The sequence below is a fragment of the Triticum dicoccoides genome, chromosome 1B (genome assembly GCF_002162155.2).
Source record: "Triticum dicoccoides isolate Atlit2015 ecotype Zavitan chromosome 1B, WEW_v2.0, whole genome shotgun sequence".
Lineage (NCBI taxonomy): Eukaryota > Viridiplantae > Streptophyta > Magnoliopsida > Poales > Poaceae > Triticum > Triticum dicoccoides.
The window spans coordinates 14,156,929-14,179,055 of record NC_041381.1 but is presented as its reverse complement, the minus strand read 5'-3'; the positions used below and the strand labels follow the sequence as shown (position 1 = coordinate 14,179,055).

General features: G+C 46.6%; 1 protein-coding gene across 1 annotated transcript; it reads right to left on the bottom strand.

Annotated features, from left to right (window-relative positions):
• Positions 1-8,323: 8,323 nt before the first annotated feature.
• On the bottom strand, positions 8,324-10,904 carry LOC119316108 (cytochrome P450 84A1-like). Its single transcript, XM_037590473.1, has 2 exons — positions 9,900-10,904; positions 8,324-9,308 (listed from the first exon to the last, which is right to left on the bottom strand). The coding sequence occupies exons 1-2, from the start codon at positions 10,833-10,835 to the stop codon at positions 8,664-8,666; spliced, it is 1,581 nt and encodes a 526-aa protein (XP_037446370.1). The 5' UTR covers positions 10,836-10,904; the 3' UTR covers positions 8,324-8,663.
• Between the last annotated feature and the right edge of the window lie 11,223 nt (positions 10,905-22,127).

Below are 22,127 nucleotides of genomic sequence, written 5' to 3'. Positions count from 1 at the left end.
CACGAACCGGTACTAAAGAGCTCCTCCCGCCTGGCCGTTGGAACCAGCACTTATGGACACATTAGTGCCGGTTCTGTTACAAACCGGGACTAATGTGTCTCACATTTGACCCTTTTTCTACTAGTGCCCCCCCCTTTCCTATTCCAAGTAGGAGAAGGGGGAATGAGGAGGTGGAGAGAAGGAAGGAGAAGGGGGGCCGCCGCCCCCTTCCCTTTCCCAATTCGGATTGGGAAAAGGGGGGCCGCGCGCCACCTCCTGGATTCCCTCTCTCCTTTTTACTAAGGCCCATAAGGCCCAATAGCTTCCCGGGGGGTCCGGTAACCCCCCGGTAGTCCGGTATATTCCCGAAACCTCCCAGAACCATTCCGGTGTCCGAACATAGTCGTCCAATATACAATCTTCATGCCTCGACCATTTCGAGACTCCTCATCATGTCCGTGATCACATCCGGGACTCCGAACAACCTTCGGTACATCAAAACACATAAACTCATAATATAACTGTCATCTAACTTTAAGTGTGCGGACCCTACAGGTTCGAAAACTATGTAGACATGACCGAGACACGTCTCCGGTCAATAACCAATAGCGGAACTTGGATGCTCATATTGGCTCCTACATATTCTACGAAGATCTTTATCGGTCAAACCGCATAACAACATACGTTGTTCCCTTTGTCATCGGTATGTTACTTGCCCGAGATTCGATCGTCGGTATCTCAATACCTAGTTCAATCTCGTTACCGGCAAATCTCTTTACTCGTTTCGTAATACATCATCCCGCAACTAACTCATTAGTTGCAATGCTTGCAAGGCTTATAGTGATGTGCATTACCGAGTGGGCCCAGAGATACCTCTCCGACAATCGGAGTGACAAATCCTAATCTCAAAATACCCCAACCCAACAAGTACCTTTGGAGACACCTGTAGAGCACCTTTATAATCACCCAGTTACGTTGTGACGTTTGGTAGCACACAAAGAGTTCCTCCGGTAAACGGGAGTTGCATAATCTCATAGTCACAGGAACATGTATAAGTCATGAAGAAAGCAATATCAACATACTGAACGATCAAGTGCTAAGCTAACGGAATGGGTCAAGTCAATCACATCATTCTCCTAATAAGTAGAGGCATACTAGTGACACTCTGTTTGTCTATGTATTCACACATGTACTAAGTTTCCGGTTAATACAATTCTAGCATGAATAATAAACATTTATCATGAAATAAGGAAATAAATAATAACTTTATTGTTGCCTCTAGGGCATATTTCCTTCACCGGCCCATCCTGGGCGGGCCATACCTAATAGTTATATCCCCAACAGATCCCGAGCGGTAGATCCCGGGATGGGTGCACAAGGTGGGAAGGGGCACAATTGAGCGGTATTAGGTGGCAAAGGCCAGCATTATGACGACAATAAGGGAGAGGACCGGCGAAAATAAAGAGGAAAGGAAAGGGGTAAGAAGAGAAGGAGAGGAGATGGGCTGGTCGTTGGATCTGAGATAATCCAACGGCCACGACCGTGATCCGTTGGAGGTTTGTTCTGACCAATCAGAACTCTTCATGCAGATTCTGTGTATCTTTGCCAGGCTTTATCAAGTGTTCTATAGTAACACTTGGCAAACACTTTTTTTCATTTCCTTCTTTTCTTCTCCTTTTTTGACTTTTCTTATATTTCTTTTCTTTAATTCCTTTCTTCTATCTTTTCTTTTATTTGCATTTTTAATTTCTTCTTTTCATCTCTTTTATTGTTTGCTGAGTGTCTTTAGAAAAACCATGTTTGCCAAGTGGAACAGTCGACAAAGCACCTGTTTGCCGAGTGTTGTCGCCGGTATGCTCCGGAAATAACCTATCTGCCAAGTCCCGGATGAAATACATTCGGCAAACAGAACAACACTCGAGATATAATATTTTCCTGTAGTGGCTACTGTAAAATGATTATTCAGATGAACGAGTTCTGTCAACACTAGTGTGCAATCACCCATGTTAGCGAGAGACTACATGTGATGATACCGTCACCAAGGTTTTAGCTATCGGATTGACAAGTTTAACTGAGGGTGGGTGAGATCTGGTTACCGCGGTAAAATACGGCATAAATTTCATTCAAAATATTTATAATAGATCTTGAATTTAAGGTTCTTAAAGCTTGTCGTGAGGTAATGTCCTCCCAACGATCAGTAAGATATAGAGCTTGTAGTGAGGTAATGTCATGTTGGTGGTTCGGCCGGCCAGCAGTCATAGAGGATCACATAAGATATAGTAGTACATAGATATATATGCTGCGCGGATCAAGCGATATGATATATACGTACGCATGCATGGTACACGCTCGCCGATCAACGACGGATCGTGATCGAGCGCAGATCGAGCTAGAGGATAGTATATCAGGCGCATATTCAACTGGGCTTGTACAACTTGCTTATGGATGGAGTCAGTGATCCACGGTTCCCAGTTGCTGTTCTTATACACTAGCTAAGAGGTGCCGCCGTGTGTCCTTGCTGTTTATATATACCATGTTCGGGATCTTATCTCTGACTTCACGGATAAGATTGTGGATTTGGCTCACTGCTGGAATCCACTCGCCGAGTGCGTAGTACCCAGCGAAGGCCTACAAATACTCGCTAAATTGTTTTCTGAGTGTTGAATATATTGTGTACGTGCATATATTGTGTTTTGGCCCACCTCCTAGTTCTCCTGTATAGTTGAGGTTGTGGCCCCCTTTGTACATCGTATATACGTGCCTGGTGCACTTGCACAGCCTATTCTTCCTCTTCTGAGTGTTGCATTGGGCAAAATGTGCTCGGCTTACCCCCTTTGGCAAAGCCATGCTTGCCGAGTATTTTTGTGAGACACACAGCAAATATTTTGCCAAGTATTTTTGGGGGCGCTCGGCAAAGATTCGTACTTGGCTAACAGATGATGGAAACAACGGTAAACGGTTGATTTGCCGGTTGTAAACACTTGCAAAGGCGTGATTTTGGCAAATCGTATAAGTATGAACAATAAAAAAACCGGCTGCCAGAGGGGTAGATATAATAGATACGGATCCAGATCGATCGCAGTGCTCATAGTAAAAACGTTGGCGCCGATACGGATCCAGATCGATCAGAGTGCTAGAGTAGTATATTTTGCTAATTGAATAGGGGGAGTCAGCAATCGACAGTTCCCGGTTGCTGTATAAAGCAAGATGCGCCGTGTCTCCTTTCAGGCACATGTTTTGAGATCTCCATTGCATCGATCTGGCCCATGCTCTTGAGATAGCAGGAGCATGCTCCTGCTCATGAGTCCCATCAAGCTTGAAGACTCGCGAAGACCGCATCCTCCATCTATCGTCTCCATTAGCGGTGGCGATAAGACTCGCGAAGCGAAGGTGAGGTCGCCCGCGTGGAAGAATATAACATGGGAGACGGACCGGCCCATTTGGGAGTCGAGCCCCGGCCACCTCCCATGGCCTACTCATTCTCAGAGGAGTTCGTGACCTATCCGTCACCGGTGGACGTGAGCTCGATGATGAACATAGACGGGCTGACACTCTCCTCGTGCCATCGACATGCTATAGTTTTCAGGAAGAAATTGGTGCCGCCTTACTTCATACTCGAGCTTGTCTAGGAGGAGGCCAAACTTTGGGTCAATGTGGGGCTAGGCACTTGAGCATCATTATGCCGTGAGAGTAATCCATATTTGTTTCTTTACCGGCGAGCTATGTTGTCGAGTCGGTGTTATGTACTCTAAACTCTTCTCAATTAATGAATGAGGCAAGTCTTTTATCTTCGTTTAAAAACTGAGTTAATTACACTATTGGTACATGAACTTCACTCGACGTACAAATCCATACGTAAACATGAAAAAACGACACAAAGCGGTCCTACAACTTGCGTTTCAGGTGCGTTTAAGTACATTGCCGTCGTTTGCTGTTAACTCTGTTGCATGGCATCTGACGAAATCTGGAATTTTCAGTGTTCGGTCTGCTTACTACAGGCAACGGGAGGAATACCATGCAGCAGGTAATGGTAACCCGTCGGGAATTAGTGGATCGTCAGTACATCCTGTCTGGAAGCGACTTTGGAACCTGAAGGTACCAGGCAAGGTAAAGATTTTCTTATGGCACAGCCTCCATAATGCGATCCCATGCTGCTGTGTTCTTGCAAAAAGACAAAATTTCTAACTCAGGACAGTGCCCAATCTGCTCTACACACGTGGAGGACGTGGCCCATATGTTGTTTTTGTGTGGACGTGTACATGACTACCACAATGAAGGGTTATGCCGACATTCCAGGCCGTCGGCAACATATCCGTCGGCATAACCCAGGATGCTGTTGCCATAGAAAAGCCGTCGGCATAGACACTTATGCCGAAGGCTTCTGTACAAGGAATAAAAAATATACAAAAAATTCAAAACAAAAGGGTGTTTTCTGTAAATTTGAAGCAAACATGATTTAAGTTTGCTCAAATTTGAAACATAGTATAGCAACATAATCGTTTCAAGATTCTGATAAAAACCATATAAAATTTGTCAAAATCAATCCAAGTATCAATTACTTATGATTTTAGCAAAGTATAAGGACCTATATGCAAAAGTACATTAGGTCACATTTCTAACATACTCAAAAACAAAAACAAACTAGATATTCATAATCTATGGAAAATTCTACCTCACGTCGATGTATAATTTGTGTATGTTTAAGTTTAGATAAGTTAGATTTATATTAATCAAATTTTAACTTAAAAAATGAAAAAAAAACAGATGAAATCTATGCCTACTGCCTTGTCGTAGGCACAGATGAAAAACTATGCCTACGGCTTTGCCGTCGACATAGCTCTGCCACGTGGCAGCTCCTAGTAAAAAAAAGTCAGATGATATCTATGCCGACGACCGCTGACAGGGCCGTCAGCATAGATTTGACGACGTCAACTCGCGGTATATCCCCGGGCCACCAGGGCCACCTCTATGCCTACGGCCTAACTGCGCCTACAGCCACCGTAGGCATAGATCGATGTATGCCGACGGTCTTACTATGCCTACGGCTGCCGTAGGCATAGATTGAGCTATGCCGACGACTTTTCTATGCCGACGGTTTCCCTCAGGCCGTCGGCGTAGCTCCATCTATGCCTACGGCAACCGTCGTCATAGATAATGTCGTAGGCATATAAGGTTATTCTGGTAGTGCATGAGGTATGGCACTCAATGGGTGTACGTGAGGGCATTTTGCATGATTTATTTATATGGACATGGTCGAAATTCCTGAACTGTGGCCATTGCATGTTGGTACTTATGGTGGCAAAGGAGGCTGATTACTAGAGGCGAGGAGGCCCTAACTCCAGCTCGATGCGGACCTTCAATACAAGCTTTGGCTTTGAATTTTGTGAGAGCTGCAAGCAAACCGCCGGCCGTACCACGTCTGAACCGGTGACATAGACCTCTAGCTGGACAATTTGCACTGAACGTTGATGCATCCTTTACAGATTCAGATCATTCAGGTGCATGTGGAGCAATTGTCAGAGACAGCACTGGTGCTTTTATTGGTGCGTCCATTGCTAAATTAGAACATGTTGCGGATGTTATCTCTGCCGAAGCGGCGGCCCTTGTCGAAGGTTTCAAATTGGCCCAGAGACTTGGATGCAATTCTCTCCTAGTTCAGATGGATAACTTGGTCGTGGTTGAAGCTTCAAACTACAACACCGGGCATGCGATGTTAGCTGCCCCAATTCTCGACGACTGTCGAGCTCTTAGTCTAGACTTCGGGAAGGTTCTGATCGAGCATTGTAATCGTGAATCTAATATGGTTGCTCATGCGCTAGCACAACAAGGTCGTGATGATCCACCAAATGTGTGGCTGGACTCACCTTCCTGACTTTGTTTCTCGTTTCTTAGCGGATGATGTAAGTGTTATTTAAGATTAATAAAGCTAGCCATGAAGGCATTCCCCTGAAAAAACTCTGGCCCTGTACCAGCATGTGGGTCCTACACTCCTACTGGTCAGTGGTATAGAAATAAATAGAAACATAGCAAAAGAAAGTGCAGTCAGCAGGCATCGAACAAGCGACAAAGCTACAGGTAGTTGGCGTGCCAACTACTGTTTTATGTTAGTCTAGATATACTAACACTTTTATATTTTACCAGGAAAATTGATTTGGAACACAAAATGTACATTGCACAGGATTTAATGCATGCGTGCATCTTTCATCTCCGTGTTTTTTCTCGGTCGACCAGTTACCAAAAATTTCTGTGAGCCCAGAATATTTTTGATATCGTTCAAAAATGGAAGTTTTTCATTTAAAAGGTCAGATATTGTCAAATAAACTCGTATGTATATATTGAAAATTCGTCCAAAAAATTCAGTGAGCCCCCAATGTTTTTGATATCGTTCAAAAATTTAAGTTTTTTCAATTTAAAAGGTCAGATATTGTAAAATAAACTTGTATGCATGTATTTAAATTTCATTTAAAATTTTTGGTAAGCCCCCAATTTTATATCGGTCAAAAACTCATATTTTTTCAACTCAATTTTGTTTGAAATTTGAATTCAAAATCCGTTTTGAAATTTCGAAGAAAAAGCTACTAGAAATTCAGATTTTTTTCGGAAACCAGGTTGTCTGGTCCTGCGCAGAATAAAACCAAAAAAGAGAAGAAAAAACACGTTGTTCAGACCAGGGCAGTAGCACACACGTAACATCTGTGCGAGGGCAGTAGCACACAGGTAGCAGCACATACACACGAGGCAACACACACGCAGCACTCAACATGCAGCGGCACACACGCACGCAGCACACAGACACACGCATGCAGCACACACATGCTGCTGCAGCAAACACACGTAGCACACACAGCAGCACAGACGCACACAACACACATGCACGCAACAGAGCGCGCCCGCACACACACACATGCACGCAAACACCCAGTGACAAACACACACGTACACACACAGTAGCAAACACACATGTACACACACACACTGAGCAGGAACACACGTACGCGCGCGCACACACGCACACAAACAAACCACGTGAGGGCAAAATGGTCTTTTCAGGTGTCATTTGGCTCAAAATGGACAGAAGTGTTATAAAAAGGATAAAATTTAGACTCGTTGTTAGATAGGGAAGAAATTATTTGTCGATGTCAAATAGGGCATAAAATTTAGACACGGTGTTAAATAAGGACTTCTCTCATCTAGCAGTGTATGTTTTGACTTCATAATTGTTTCCTAGTCATCTAAAGGAATGTCTATATATAACGCGCGCTAATAGAAAGCTGCACGTGGTGAATTGGTTGGCACGTGTAGTGTTGGGGGCAACCTTCCGAGTTTGATTCCAACCGTGCGCAATGGGTTTTGCTATATTTATTTATTTATTTATTTTGCGGGAAAAACTTTCAATCTATTCATCTTTAATTATGTTAGTGCAATAGACAGTAAAAATAATAAAAAATTACATCCAGATCCGTAGACCACCTAGCGACGACTACAAGCACTGAAGCGCCGAAGGCGCGCCGCTGTCATCGCCCCTCCCTCGCCGGAGCCGGGCAAACGTTGTTGTAGTAGACAGTCGGGAAGTCGTCGTGCTAAGGCTCCATAGAACCAACGCACCAGAACAGCAACCACCGCAGATGAAGAGTGTCGATCAAAAGGATCAAACCTGAGGACAAACAAAGAACACGAACGACGAACAGATTCGAGCAAATCCACCAAAGACAGATCCGTCGGAGACACACCTCCACACGCCCATCGATGATGCTAAGCGCATCACCGGAAGGGGGCTAGGCGGGGAGACATTTATTCCATCTTCAGGGAGCCGCCGCCGTCTTGCCTTCCTGAGCAGGATACAAATTCTAACAAAGCTTGAAAAAAGATCTAAAAACGGAGCCCTCCCACCGGCAAGGGCTGAGATACACCACGTCTCCATGGCCCTAAGGCCACCGGAGACGGGACGGACCGGCGCCGGCGCCAGCGGGAGGCAGAAAACCTTAGATTTTGGAGGTGGCGGCTGCCTAGGTCAAAGGTGGATGGGCTGGGGCGCCTTACCGTGAGCGGCAATGCGCGGCGTACGCTCTTATTTTCTTTCGGTTTTGCTATATATATATTTCTCTTTCTTTCTTTGCGTGACCCATGCGCAGATATGAAGTGTAGGTAAACTAACGTGCAGAATTTAACTGAGAGTCATCAGCGAAATGTACTTGAATGTATCTGAAACACAAGTTGTAGCACCGATTTGTATCATTTTTTCAAGTTTACGTATGAATATGTACATCAATTGCAGGTTTATATATCAAAAGTGTAACTAACTCTCGAAAATGAAAACAACATCGTTATCAACCAAGTTCGCGGAAGGATGAGAAACAAAGGACAAGAATAACATGCTGGTGTAAACATTTGTGCTACGAACAACTTCCTGTTTTTCTGTCATTCTTCATTTCCTTTTTATTCATGATGAAAGGAACGATCGTGACCCGGCTCCACGATGCCCACAATTCCACGTCCAGGGCAGCCGATTTATACGGGTGCGATCGTGTCTAAACGAAGCTAGGAAATATCTAACACAAAAGGGGAAAATAGCTACAGCTACAACTAGTAGATTAACTAACACGCTGATCAAACACCATCACGCCCTGCGCAGCTGGTAGATACCATCAGCTGTGCGCTCACGATATCATGTCTGGCACGCGGCGTCAGACATCAACAACCAAAGGGCAGGTAAGTCGGGGCGTGGGCACGACCCAGAGCCTTGTGGCACGTGGTGCGGTGAGGCCGAAAATGTCACTCATGTCGAGCACAGACGGCTTCTCACCGTTGGGCAGCGCCCAATTGAACCCATGGGCGAGCTGCGCAATAACGAGCTCCAGCGAGTACAGGCCGAGAGCCATCCCGGGGCACGAACGACGACCAGACCCAAACGGCAGGAACTGGAAGCACCCGCCCTTGAAGTCGACCCCCGCTGCCTCCCCTTCCCCCTCCATGAACCGTGACGGACGGAATGTATCGGCGTCCTTCCACACCTTGGTGTCGCGGCCCATTGCGAAGACATTGATATTGACGCTCGAGCCCTGGGGCACGGAGTAGCCGCCAACCACGCAGTCCTCGGCATTCTCGCGGTGGAGCAGCGGGATGGGAGGGTGTAACCGGAGTGTCTCCTTGATCACACATTTGAGAAAGGAGAGCTTGTTGAGGTCCGGCTCGTCCACATTTCGGTCGATACCCACCGTGTCGGCGAGCTCCTGCTGCAGTTGCAAGAGATCATTTGGGCTGTGCATCATTTCGGCCATTGCCCATTCGATTGCCGATGCCACCGTCTCCGTCCCGCCAAACATCACGTCCTGCAGGCAGGCCGCGTCAACACATTACTTTATTATCACACACACACACACAAACAGAGCAGTCTGATAGTACTTACAGTATATCATACTCCCTCCGTCCGGAAATACTTGTCCTAAAAATAAATAAAATGGATATATCTATAACTAAAACAAGTCCAAATACAACCATTCTTAGGACACGTATTTCCGGACGGAGGGAGTATGTCACTTAGAAAAACATAGAAGTCTCATGGATGACGAAAGTTCAATGGGTGGTGTTGTTGGCTGAACAGTGTTAAGGTTCTATAATTGTTTCCGAAAAAATGTTGGATGGCACAAATTCATTTTGATTACTAATTAATTGTCGGTGTATATGCAATAGAGACATAAATATTCTACTAATTCAGCAAGAATATTGTCAAACCACTTTAATTTAATATCCATATTCACATGACATACCAAACCACTTTTTGATTCAAGATTCAATTGTTGGAAAGGAATTCAGAAAACAATAGAGAACGAAAATAATGAAAACATCATAGATAATAAACATGGTAGACGGATATATAGAGGCTAACAACACATAATGGATGTTTGGTGATGCTTACGTACCATGATGATGGCCTTAATGTTGTCACGGTTGAGGCGGAGCGTGTGGTGCAGGTCGTCGCCCGCGGCCTTGTCCGGCTTGGCTTCAGGGAGGAACGCGAGCATGCCGTCTACCATGTCGGCGTCCATGTCGTCAGGGTTCCTGCCCCTCTTTATGTGCTCGTCGATGATCTTGTCGATGAACTCGTCGAGGGCGGTGCGCGCGGCGCGGAGGCGCACGTTGATGCCCTGTGGGTCCGCCCAGCCGAGCCACGGGATGAAGTCGCCGATGCTGAACGCGCCGAAGAGCTTGGAGAACTCCTGCATGATAGCGATGAACTCGTGCTGCTTCCGGCCATCACCGTCACCGGCGGCTTCAGCGCCAAACGCGGCGCGGAAGGTGACGTTCATGCTGAGGTTGAAGATGAGGTCGCCAAGGTTGACGGGCTCACCGCTCCGCCGGGCCACGGCACGGACGAGGGCCGCAGACTCGTCGCGCACGGCCAGCCAGGTCCCAGGACGGCGCCGGCTGAAGAGCTTCATCACGCACAGCTTGCGCATCTGGCGCCAGAATGGCCCGTAGCGGGCGAACACCATGTCCGCACGGTCGTAGGTGAGGTAGGTGGTGGCGATGGTTGCTGGCCGGTGCGAGAAGGCGGCGTCCTGGGCCTGCAGCACCTGCTGGGCGTACTCCGGCGTCGACACGGCGAAGGTGTGGACCTTGCCAAGGCGGAGGTGGAGAAGGCCGCCATACTGCTTGGCCAGCGCTGCGAAGCCCCGGTGAGTCAGCTGGTCCATCATGAAGATATTGCCGACAATCGGCGGTGAATACGGTCCTGGGGGCAGCGGCGGCGCCTTGCCACGCCGCCGCTGCAGCAACACGAAGATGACCGAGGCAACAAACAGCCATCTCAATGGCTCTTGTAGCCATTCCATGTCGATCATGGACAGGTCCACCATTTATTGATACTCAAACTAGAAGCTCTAACTTTTTTTTCTTCGAGAATTCTCGACTGTGCAGTGCAGGTTTCAGGTTGATGTGTTGTAAGAGGGTAAGGAGAAGAGTGGAGGATGCCCGGTAATATATAGTTGGAGCAGAAGTTGAGGGAAGAATATCATACGGAAACCAATTTAATGAAAACTTTGTGGAAACCATATTTTAAAAGTTTCAAAAAATCTGAAAAAAATATGGGATGTTAAGAGGGTGATGTTTTATTGCCACGCAAAAATTCATCTTGAAACACATTACGAGATAGAGTTTCAACATGAAATTGCGTGGCAATAAAACATCACACTCTTAACATTCCGAATTTTTTTTCAGATTTTTTCAAAACTTTAAAATATGATTTTCACAATTTTTTTATTAATATTGGTTTCCGTATAATATTCTCCCGAAATTGAGATGAGGCAGACCAGCTGAAACAATACATCAGTCTTTTTGAACCATATTAAAGATGCGTCGTGTGAAGTCAGGCCAGCAGTCGCTCAAAGTTTAGAAAAAGGAGGCACCGGTGGAGAAACTTTGTAGGTTTAGACAATTTAGTGGTATGCTTGGAATTCAGCATGCTACTGGTAATTTGTCAAAATTAGCCTAATTATGAGAGCTGATGCAACAATGGAATCCCATTGCACAAGCCATGTCGATTTGTTATCTGGATCAAGATAACAATGCCAAAAACCAGCAGAGATTTTTGCAGCACTAGTACCCATATGCACGGATACTGTGATCTAAATTAGAGTATCCACGTCAGATCGTACTTGTTGTAAATAATTTCACAAGATACGGATGTTGTTTCCTAACAATTTACTGCAGGCATCTCTGCATCGGTTCTTACAGTAATAAGCATCTGACTAGGCTTATCATCGATCAGGGCCTGACTTAATAAAATGGATCTTCAGAACATGGGGCAACGGAGTACTTTATTTTGAACCCACCAAAACAAGTGCTTAAAATTTTTGAAAAAAAAAAACACATGAATACACATGCATGTGCCCATTATTGTATACACGTACTGCACAAAAAAGGTGAAAAATTAGCTCAAAATCGAAAAAAACTGGCCCCAAATTTGCATGTATTTTGTCTTTTTTAGCTCTCACATGCAATGCAAGCATATGTTTATTAGCGAAATTTTGGCATGTTATACTACACTGCTATAGCATGTACATAAAATTTTGGAATTTTTTCAAGCCGTATAAATGCAATTTTCGAACTTCAAAATAACGGGCACAAAGTGCCCGATCTCATATGTCAATTTTCGCTGGCTCAAGCTTGTCCTTATTAATCGCCGCTGTGAACAAAAACATGAGAAACTTTTTTTTTTGTCCTAAAGATTCCCAGCATGCAGGAACCTGCACGGCGTGCTATCTTGTGGATTCTTTAGTTCTGACCGTACTCTAATCAATACTGTAATGGGCCACGTATTCATGCCAACAGGGCCGGCCAGCAGTGCCACGTAGCCAAACGGCAGATGGACCGAGAATGATTGGGGCCGAGAGATATAATATGTTGCGGCCGAAACGATTCCAGATCGATCTCAGTGCTAGAGTATATAGTAGTAGTAGATAAGATATGTCAGTTTTCTAATGAATGGGAGTCAGCGAGCCACAGCTCCCAAGTTCTCGTTTACAGCAAGATGCGTCCTGTCTCTTGGTGTTTAAATTGCAGTCATTTGGTGAACGGCGAATTTTATTTACCGAAGGGGTCGCATGCTCGATTTTTGCACGATTGGGAGGCACACAACCAACACCAATACGAACACGAAAAATAAAATGCAACCACTAGATTCCTGTCGAAGCGAACTCGACCACCCAACAACAACCACCACGGATGACAACACTCGTTGTCGTGATTTTGTCACGGCAGATATCTTAGTGTGAGGACTTACTCGTGAGGCCAACTCATCTAAATGGTAGCTTGAGCGGGGTTGAGTGGGACGAGAGACGCAAGATTTTACGCAGGCTCGGGCCCTCGCGGTGGAGGTAAAAGCCTACATCCTGCTTCATTGATATTGATGATGATGATCGTGTCTCACTACCTCTATCTCGAGAGCATCTACTTTGATCTTGTTTTAGACTTGTCTGTCAAAGCCCTGACTATCTTAACCTGTCTATTGTGACCCTCTAAAAACTTGACCCTCTTAGGGTCACCTGCCCCTCCATATATAAGTTCAAGGAGTGGCTTACATGTAGAGTCCAAGTCGGATTAAGACTTAACCTATTATGACTTCCCATCGCGAGCTTCTTATCACGGACTTCTCACCGTGGGCTTCTTAACGCCTGAGCTTTTTATCTCCAGGCGGCTCATTTTCATGGCTAAGTACTTATCGGGTTAGGATCTGTCTGTCGGGTTACAACTGTCTGTCGGGTTACATCCGTCTGCCGGGTTACAATCTGTCGGGAGGCTTACCTTAGGGCTTATTTTCAGGACTTATCTCCAAGACTCATCTCCGGGACTCATCATGGCGGGTTAAGATGGCGTGTTAAGATGGCTGCTTAATTCCAGAGAGGACTTAACATGGCGGCTTAAGTCCAGGGAGGACTTAACATCAGGGCGACTTAAGTCGAGAGATGATTTAACGTCAGGGCAAGCCCAGAAATGACCTAACATCAGGGTGACTTAAGTCTAGAGATAACTTAACATCAGGGCTACTTAAGCCCAGAAATGACTTAACATCAGGGAGACTTAAACCTAGAGATGACTTAAGCCTCAGGGCAGCTTATCCTTATGAGCCGGGTCTTAGTCGTGGGGAATGTCCCCAACATTAGCCCCCAGTTTATGTTTGAATTTATTCATGCTAAACTCTTGAAATAAGAACATGCAAAGGGACCAACTCACTCAAAAAGACCGGTTTTAGTTTATTGACCAGCTACTGAAAAGTCTGAATTTTTGTCATATCAATATGTTGACGTTGGCTCCTTGCAGAAAAAATAACCCTTATGATATCTTTGAGTTGTCTTCAAAATGCCTAGGTTTGACATAAAAGGAAAATATGTCTCGTGTTGAGCCAACTTTCAATGCTTCAGACTTATCTGAATGGATTTAGAGGAAATAATCTTTGCAAAATTCTCCATCCAAAAATATGAGACCTGGTTCACTCATAACTGAGAATTTGAAGGTATACCTTCCTTATATCCATATGACCGTAGCCCCCAAGTCTTATGAGGGGAACACATTGATAGCTTGGGACTTTCTTCAATATAAATGTTGCAACTCTGGAGAAATACTGGTTGTTCGTCTGAGTCACCAGTCATAAGTTGAATATTCCACATATGTAGCCCCCAAGTACCGGGTTGACTTGCCTGCAGCAACTTGGGACTTGTAACTATCTTTACGCTTCTAAAACTTCAACCAGTTGATGGCAAGGGTCGGCTCATCACTATGTGACGGGTCGGTGAGGGAGTCCTGGATAAGGGGGTATCCGGACAGCCGGACTATGTACTTTGGCCGGACTGTTGTCCTATGAAAATACAACATTGAAGACTTTGTCCCGTGTCCGGATGCGACTCACCTTGGCGTGGAAGGCAAGCTTGGCGATTCGGATGTAGATCTCCTTCTCTGTAACCGACTCTGTGTAACCCTAGCCCCCTCCGGTGTCTATATAAACCGGAGGGTTTAGTCCGTAGGACACAACAACAACAACCATACCATAGGCTAGCTTCTAGGGTCTAGCCTCTCTGATCTCATGTTAGATCAACTCTTGTCATACTCATATCATCAAGATCAATCAAGCAGGAAGTAGGGTATTACCTCCATCGAGAGGGCCCGAACCTGGGTAAACATCGTGTCCCCGGTCTCCTATTACCATTAGCCTTAGACGCAAAGTTCGGGACCCCCTACCTGAGATCCGCCGGTTTTGACACCGACATTGGTGCTTTCATTGAGAGTTCCTCTGTGTCGTCGCTATAAGGCTCGATGGCTTGTCCAACCTTCAACAACTCCGTCCAGGGTGAGACTTTTCTCCCCGGATAGATTTTTGTGTTCGGCGCCTTCGCACTGCGGGCCAATTCGCTTGGCCATCTGGAGCAGGTCGATAGCTACGCCCCGGGCCATCAGGTCAGGTTTGGAAACCTAAACTACACTGTCGACATCCCCGGAGACTTGATCTTCGACGGATTCGGGCCCATATCAGGAACATCGAACGATCAAGACGTGCATGACCTAGATCTGCCGTCGGACAGTATTCGGAACATCGCGCTTGCTACAGCTCCGGACTTCATTCCAGAGCAGATCGTGCCTTCCGAGGACGGGTGGATGGACCCCGCTCCGGAGGCCACACACTCATAGGCGTTGGAGCCGAACACAGACTCCGCTCCTAAGGAGATCTGTATCTCCGGACCCCCAGACTTGTCTTCCGTCGTGGGTTCCGGACCGCGTGCATCCATGCCCATCGAATCTGATTGGGCCCCAATCTTGGAGTTCACTGCCGCAGATATCTTTCAGCACTCACCCTTTGGAGACGTGCTAAATTCATTGAGGTCTCTCTCTATCAGAAGAATCCTGGCCGAACTATTTCGGCTCGAGCGGGAAGCAGGCGACGAAGAAATTTGTTACCCACCCACCACCCACTTAATAGCCATTGTGGATGATTTGACCGACGTGCTTAACTTCGACTCCGAAGACATCGACAATATAGACGACGATGTTGGAGAAGAACAAGAACCACCGCCTACAGGGCACTGGATAGCCACCTCCTCGTATGATATATATATATATATATATATATATATATATATATATATATATATATATATATATATATATATATGGTGGACACCCCCAAAGAGAACAATGGCGTTGAGGCTACAAAAGATAACCCCTCAGGGAGGAAATCAAAGCATGGGCGTCATCGGCGCTGCCCCAAGCCCCGCCACAGCAACATCGGCACTGGAGAAGAAAATAATCCAGATGGCGCCAAAGAGGAATACAATCCTGATCATCCTACCTTCGAGCAAGCCGAACAAGAACACGAGCAGGTCAGCCCAGATGAACAGGCGACGGACGGATACTTGGAGGACGATAACTATACGCCTCCGTCCGAAGATGAGGCGAGCCTCAGTGACGACGAATTCGGCGTACTAGAGGATCCCATAGAGCAAAGGCGCTTCAAGCGCCGGCTTATAGCCACTGCAAGAATCCTGAAAAAGAAGCAGCAGCAGCTCCAAGCTGATCAAGATCTGCTCGTAGACAGATGGACCGAGGTCCTGGTGGTCGAGGAATACGGACTCGAGCCCCCCATTAGGGGATACCCACAGCACAAATCACCAGAAGAAGAGGCCGAAGAGCCCGAACTTCCAGCACAAGATGAGGCTGACCGGCCACCTCGTGGCCGGGATAAAACGGCATATCAGACCGAATACCAGCCCGCACCTCCACGTCGGTTCACTACGGCCCAGGGCAATACGCAGGACCTGCGAGATATATTGGAAAACAACGCAGGACAACCGAAATCGATCTACGGATCACGGGGTCGCACCACAACACATGACGACGATCGTCATGCCGAATCACTACTAGGGAAAAGCCTAGCAGCAGCGCCGGTTTTGGGCCTATTAGCAGCGCGGGGGCCGGCGCTACTAATATGGTGCTACAGCTAACTTATAGCAGTAGCGCGGGTGCCACCCGCGCTACTACCAAGTCCTTTAGTAGTAGCGTGGGTAAAAACCCGCGCTACTATTACCAGCGCGGGTTTTTTGAATTTTTTCGAAAAAATATTTCGATTTTCCCCCTATTTTTCAAATTTCTGAATTATTTTAACCTCAAATCTCTAATCACCCCTCATCGTTGCTCAATTTAATCTCTAATCACCCCTCATCATTCCAAATCATCTAACTTCCCGGACGGTCACCCATCCTCTCACTACTCCAGCCTGAGCACGCTTAACTTCCGGGTTCTATTCTCCCTCGTTTCCAAGTCTGCACTTGTTGTTTTCCTAACAATAGTAAGATGTCAATCCTATTAACCTCAGGAAGTTAGCTTGAGCATGAAGTCACACATTTCACTATTTGAGCTTGAAACTATTTTTCTAAAAAATTAGTAACACTAATATTTCTTGAATAATTAGTTTGACCACAATTTGACCACAGTTTGACCATAGTTTGACCATAGTTTGACCAGATTTGACCAAAATTCAGAAAAACTAAAATAATTATTTAGTAACACTAATATTCTAGAATAATTAGTTTGACCATTGTTTGACCACAGTTTGACCACACAGTTTGAATTTTTTTCGATTTTTCCACTCTAGATCTTAAAAGCCCTGTAAATTTGGATGTAACTTTTCGAGTAGATTATTTTTCATATAAAAAACTTTTTCATCCGAGTTAGTATGCAAAAGTTATGCCCATTTTTACAAATTCTCGAGAGATTTTGCAAATAAAGTCGAAATTCATATTTGCAAATTTTCCCAACAACTACACCACATATCACATGGGAAAATTATTTTCTTTTATTTTTTTGACATTCTCATCATTTTCTTTTATTTTTTTAAACTGAAAAGGCGATCCACCGGGGGGGGGGGGTAGAGTTTGAAAATGGGACCTTTAGCAGCAGCGCGGTTTTTTACCCCCACGCTACTACTATGGCACCACTTAGTAGTAGCGAGGGCTAAAAACCAACGCTACTGCTACCAAACTTAGTAGTAGCGAGGTTTTAAAAACCCGCGCTACTACTATGGCATGTCCCGGGGGCACGATAGAGACCGCTTAGTAGTAGCGAGGGTTAAAAACCCGCGCTGCTGCTATCAACTTAGTAGTAGCGAGGTTTAAAAACCTGCGCTACTGGTAAGTAGTAGTAGCGAGGGTTTTTAACCCTCGCTACTAGTAACTTTCTGTGTATAGGCTTTTCCCTAGTAGTGAATACACTAATAATAAGTCCGGCCGAGCCGAACATAACCGACCAGACTTAGTCAGACTACGCCGCGACATAGCCCGACACAGAGGCGCCGCACACCCAGTCTGCTTCACTGATGAAGTAATGGAACATGAATTCCTAGAAGGGTTCAAACCTGTCAACATCGAGTCATACGATGGCACAACAGACCCCGCGGTGTGGATCGAAAATTTCCTTCTCCACATTCACATGGCTCGCGGTGATGACCTACATGCCAGCTAGACATTGGCTGAATAGCCTGCCAGCAAACTCCACTGGCAGTTGGGAAAATCTTGAGGACGCATTGCTCGATAACTTCTAGGGCACCTAAGTGCGACCACCGGATGCTGATGACTTAAGTCACATTACCCAACAGCCCGGAGAGTCAGCCAGGAAATTCTGGACTCGGTTCCTAAGTAAAAAGAACCAAATTGTCGACTGTCCGGACGCTGAGGCCCTGGTGGCCTTTAAGCATAATATCCGCGAGGAGTGGCTTGCCCGACACCTCGGCTAAGAAAAAACAAAGTCCATGGCGTCCCTCACGACACTAATGACCCGCTTTTGCGCGGGCGAGGACAGCTAGCTGGCTCGCAGTAACACCGCGCCAGGTAAATCTGGCACTTCAGATATCCGCGACAGTAATGGCAAGCCACGGCGCAATAGACATAAGCGCCAGAACAATGGCGACAATGACGAAGATACAGCAGTCAATGATGGATTCAACAACTCCAAATCCGGTCAGCGAAAGAAGACATTTAAAATAAACAATCCGGGATCGTCCAGTCTGGACCGCATACTCGACCGCTCGTGCCAGATTCATGGCACCCCCGATAAACCAGCCAATCACACTAACAGAGATTGCTGGGTGTTCAAACAGGCTGACAAGATAAATGCCGAGAAAAAGGACAAGGTGCTGCACAACGATGATGACGAGGAGCCCCGGCATCCGAACACTGGGGGACAGAAGAAATCCCCCCCCCCCCAGGTGAAAACGTTAAACATGATCTGCGCCACTCACATCCCCAAACGGGAGCGAAAGCGTGCACTTAGGGACATCTATGCGATGGAGCCCGTCGCCCCAAAGTTTAACCCATGGTCATCCTGCCCGATCACCTTCGATCATAGGGACCATCCCACCAGCATCCGTCACGGCGGCTCAGCCGCATTGGTCCTTGACCCAATCATCGATGGATTCAATCTCACGCGAGTTCTCATGGACGGTGGTAGTAGCCTGAACCTGCTCTATCAGGACACAATGCGCAAAATGAGCATAGATCCCTCACGGATCAAGCCAACCAAAACCACCTTTAAAGGTGTAATTCCAGGGGTAGAGGCCCGTTGTACGGGCTCAATAACACTAGAAGTGGTCTTCGGATCTCCGGATAATTTCCGAAGCGAGGAGTTAATCTTCGACATCATCCCTTTCCGTAGTGGCTACCATGCACTACTGGGACGAATTACGTTCGCTCGATTCAATGCGGTACCGCACTATGCATACCTCAAGCTCAACATGCCCGGACCTCGCGGGGTTATAACAGTCAACGGAAACACAGACCGCTCCCTCCATACGGAAGAGCATACTGCAGCCCTGGCGGCTGAAGTACAAAGCAACATTCTTCGACAGACAGCCTATTCGGCAACAACAACCCCGAGCACCGTCAAGAGAGTCTGGAGCACCCCACAACAGGATGGTCAGGCACGCCAAGAGCTCGATTAGCTATCTGGCCTCCGCAATAGCCCCACTGAGGAGGCATTTGTGCCACGCGTACACAACTACACACACAAAATACCATGGGCATATGCAGAGGCAAGTCGATCATAGTGCAGTTCAGCCCCCACAAGGCCCGCACATCCTTCAACTTCTTTTCTTTTCAGGACCCCACTTTTGGGAAGCCCCTTCAGAGAATCGGACTATCGGACTCATCGCTGAGTGGAACACCAAGGAGGCAAGGGGCTTTGCACACAAGGGAATACCCAGGTGGTCTCTTTCAATGATCATTATACCTGTTTTTACATACCCGCATGAAGCCTGCCCTTGGATAGGACATGTCACACAGTCCTAATTTTTCTGCTTAATGCATTAATTGTACACATACGCCTTGCCGTATTATCCAAATAACAATGGGAAATAGTATACAACGTCAGCTTCTTATTACTATCTTCATATTTTTCCCTTGAATATTTATTCAATGTTGGATCTGAACACTTTGGTACGATCCGTGCGCTAGGGGCCTTCATTTGAGCCCCATAATATGGCAATAAAAGTCCAAACACTTTCGACAGTGCGGCACCCCGAACTTATAGCATTATATGCATCAACTCCGAATCATGTCTTGGGTCAATTGTTGGGTTAGCCCGGCTCCCTTGTTTTGGTACCTTACGTTCCGTTATATCGGTTAAGGTAGCGCAGGGAGAACTACTACAATTGTGTCCCGGTTCTTCCGGACGAGCACCTCAGTAGAGAAAGCCAAAAACTGACCATCATGATGCGGCGAGAGCTGGTCACTGTTCGCGAGGTACTAAATCCTTAAAGATTTTTTCCGCTTAAGGCGAGGAATCGGCCTTGCCCAATTTAGGCATGTATAGCGCCCCAGTTCGGAGTTCTGAATACTAGGGGCTTTGCCGAAATTTAAAATTATAGACTTCTATGGCCAAGTGAGAGTTATAAAGCTGAATAGTCTGATTGCCTTGTTCGCTACGCTAAACACTCCTTAAAGGACCAAAAATTTGGATAAAGAGTGTTTGGGTTTTCCACAAACACCCCAGTACTAGTTACAAGGGGGCGGAAGCCGACGACTGACCTACTTTTAGATTTTGATAAACGGCCGCAGAGAAGGTAATATTTTAAATCGAACAAAGCGTTATATATAGCGCAAACAAACTCGTTCTCATATTACAAAGACGAACATTCACTCAAAAATTATGTTCTTGGCAAATTCATTTGCCACAAGACGAGCGCCTTTCATAACGCCATCATAATATATTTCAGGGTAGCAATGGTCCTTACCCTCCGGGGGTCCATCCTTCACGAGCTTCTCAGCATCCAGTTTGGCCAAATGCATCTTCGCGCGGGCAAAGGCCCATCGGGCACGCTCAATACAGACGGACTGCTTGATAACTTCTAGCCGTGGACAGGCATGCACCATCCGCTTTACCAGGCCAAAGTAGCTGCTGGGCAGGGGCTCGCTAGGCCACATCCGGACTATGAGGTCCTTCATGGCCAGTTCGGCCGCATTGTGGAGTTCGACCGATTGCTTCAGTTGGTCACTTAGAGGCATAGGGTGTTCGGCTCCAGTGTATTGGGACCAGCATAGCTTCTCCGTTGAGCTATCCTCTTCAGCATGATAGAACTCCGCGGCATCCAAAATGCTGCGTGGCAGATCTGCGAATGCCCCTGGAGAGATCTGAATTCGTCTTAGTAAAAGAAATGACTCCTCCACATGCTTGCTTTGCATAAAACATGCCTTACCCTTTGCTATCTTCATGGCCACCTGGATTTCCTGGAGGGCCTTTCGGGCTTCGGCCTTGGCGTCTGTCACGCTCTGGAGGGCCTTCGCAAGCTCAGACTCCTGCGTCTTGAAGTCATGCTCCAGGGACTCGAACTTCTTGCCATGCTCCTGGAGCTCTTGTTGTACCTCTCCCACCCGAGCATCTTGCTTCTCGCGCTCGATGCGCTCCGTAGCCGCCTTGGCTTCGGCTTCGGCCGTGGACAACACTTTCTTCAGGGCCGCCACTTCAGTCGCGGTCCCTATTAAAAATCATGATGCCTTTTGTTAGCATCATCAATTTTTCTACTTTATATGACATACGGACGGGGTTTCACTTACCTTTGTTCTCCTCGAGCTGCCTCTTCACGAGGCCGAGCTCTTCTTCAGCCTGCCCCAGGTCGCGCTTCAGTCCGGCAACCTCAGCTGTGCGAACAGCGGCAGTCAGCAGCAATGCCTGCTTGTTAACATAGACAAGTACTATTAGCTTCCTGTGGTTTTTTAGCTGACCCTCTGTCTGGCTTTTCCTTCCGAACACCAACCAGAGTTTCAGGGGCTACTGTCTATCGGGTGATATTCCCTCACACTTTTTCATTACTTACCTCAAAGCCTGTTAGTAGGCTGGTGCGGGCTTCAGTCAATCCGCTCTTGGCGAACCGAACCTTCTCAATCACCGTACTCATAAGATTACGGTGCTCATCGCCGATGGAAGCGCCTCGAAGCACTTCCAATAAATTATCCAATGCCTCCGGCTGGGTGGAGGTCATCGGCACGGCCGGCTCGCTCTCCTTCGCGTGGGGCTGCCTATTGGAATCCGGAACCTTTGGAGGCTCCGGGGCAGTTACCGGCTGGGAGGTAAACTTGGTGTGGCTCCCATCAGCATAATCCATGGGGGCCTTG

Coding starts and splice junctions, on each gene's coding strand:
- LOC119316108 (XM_037590473.1), bottom strand. CDS start 10,835: ATGGTGGACCTGTCCATGATCGACATGGAATGGCTACAAGAGCCATTG. Junction 9,309..9,899: donor ACATTAAGGCCATCATCATG/GTACGTAAGCAT, acceptor GCCTGCCTGCAG/GACGTGATGTTTGGCGGGAC.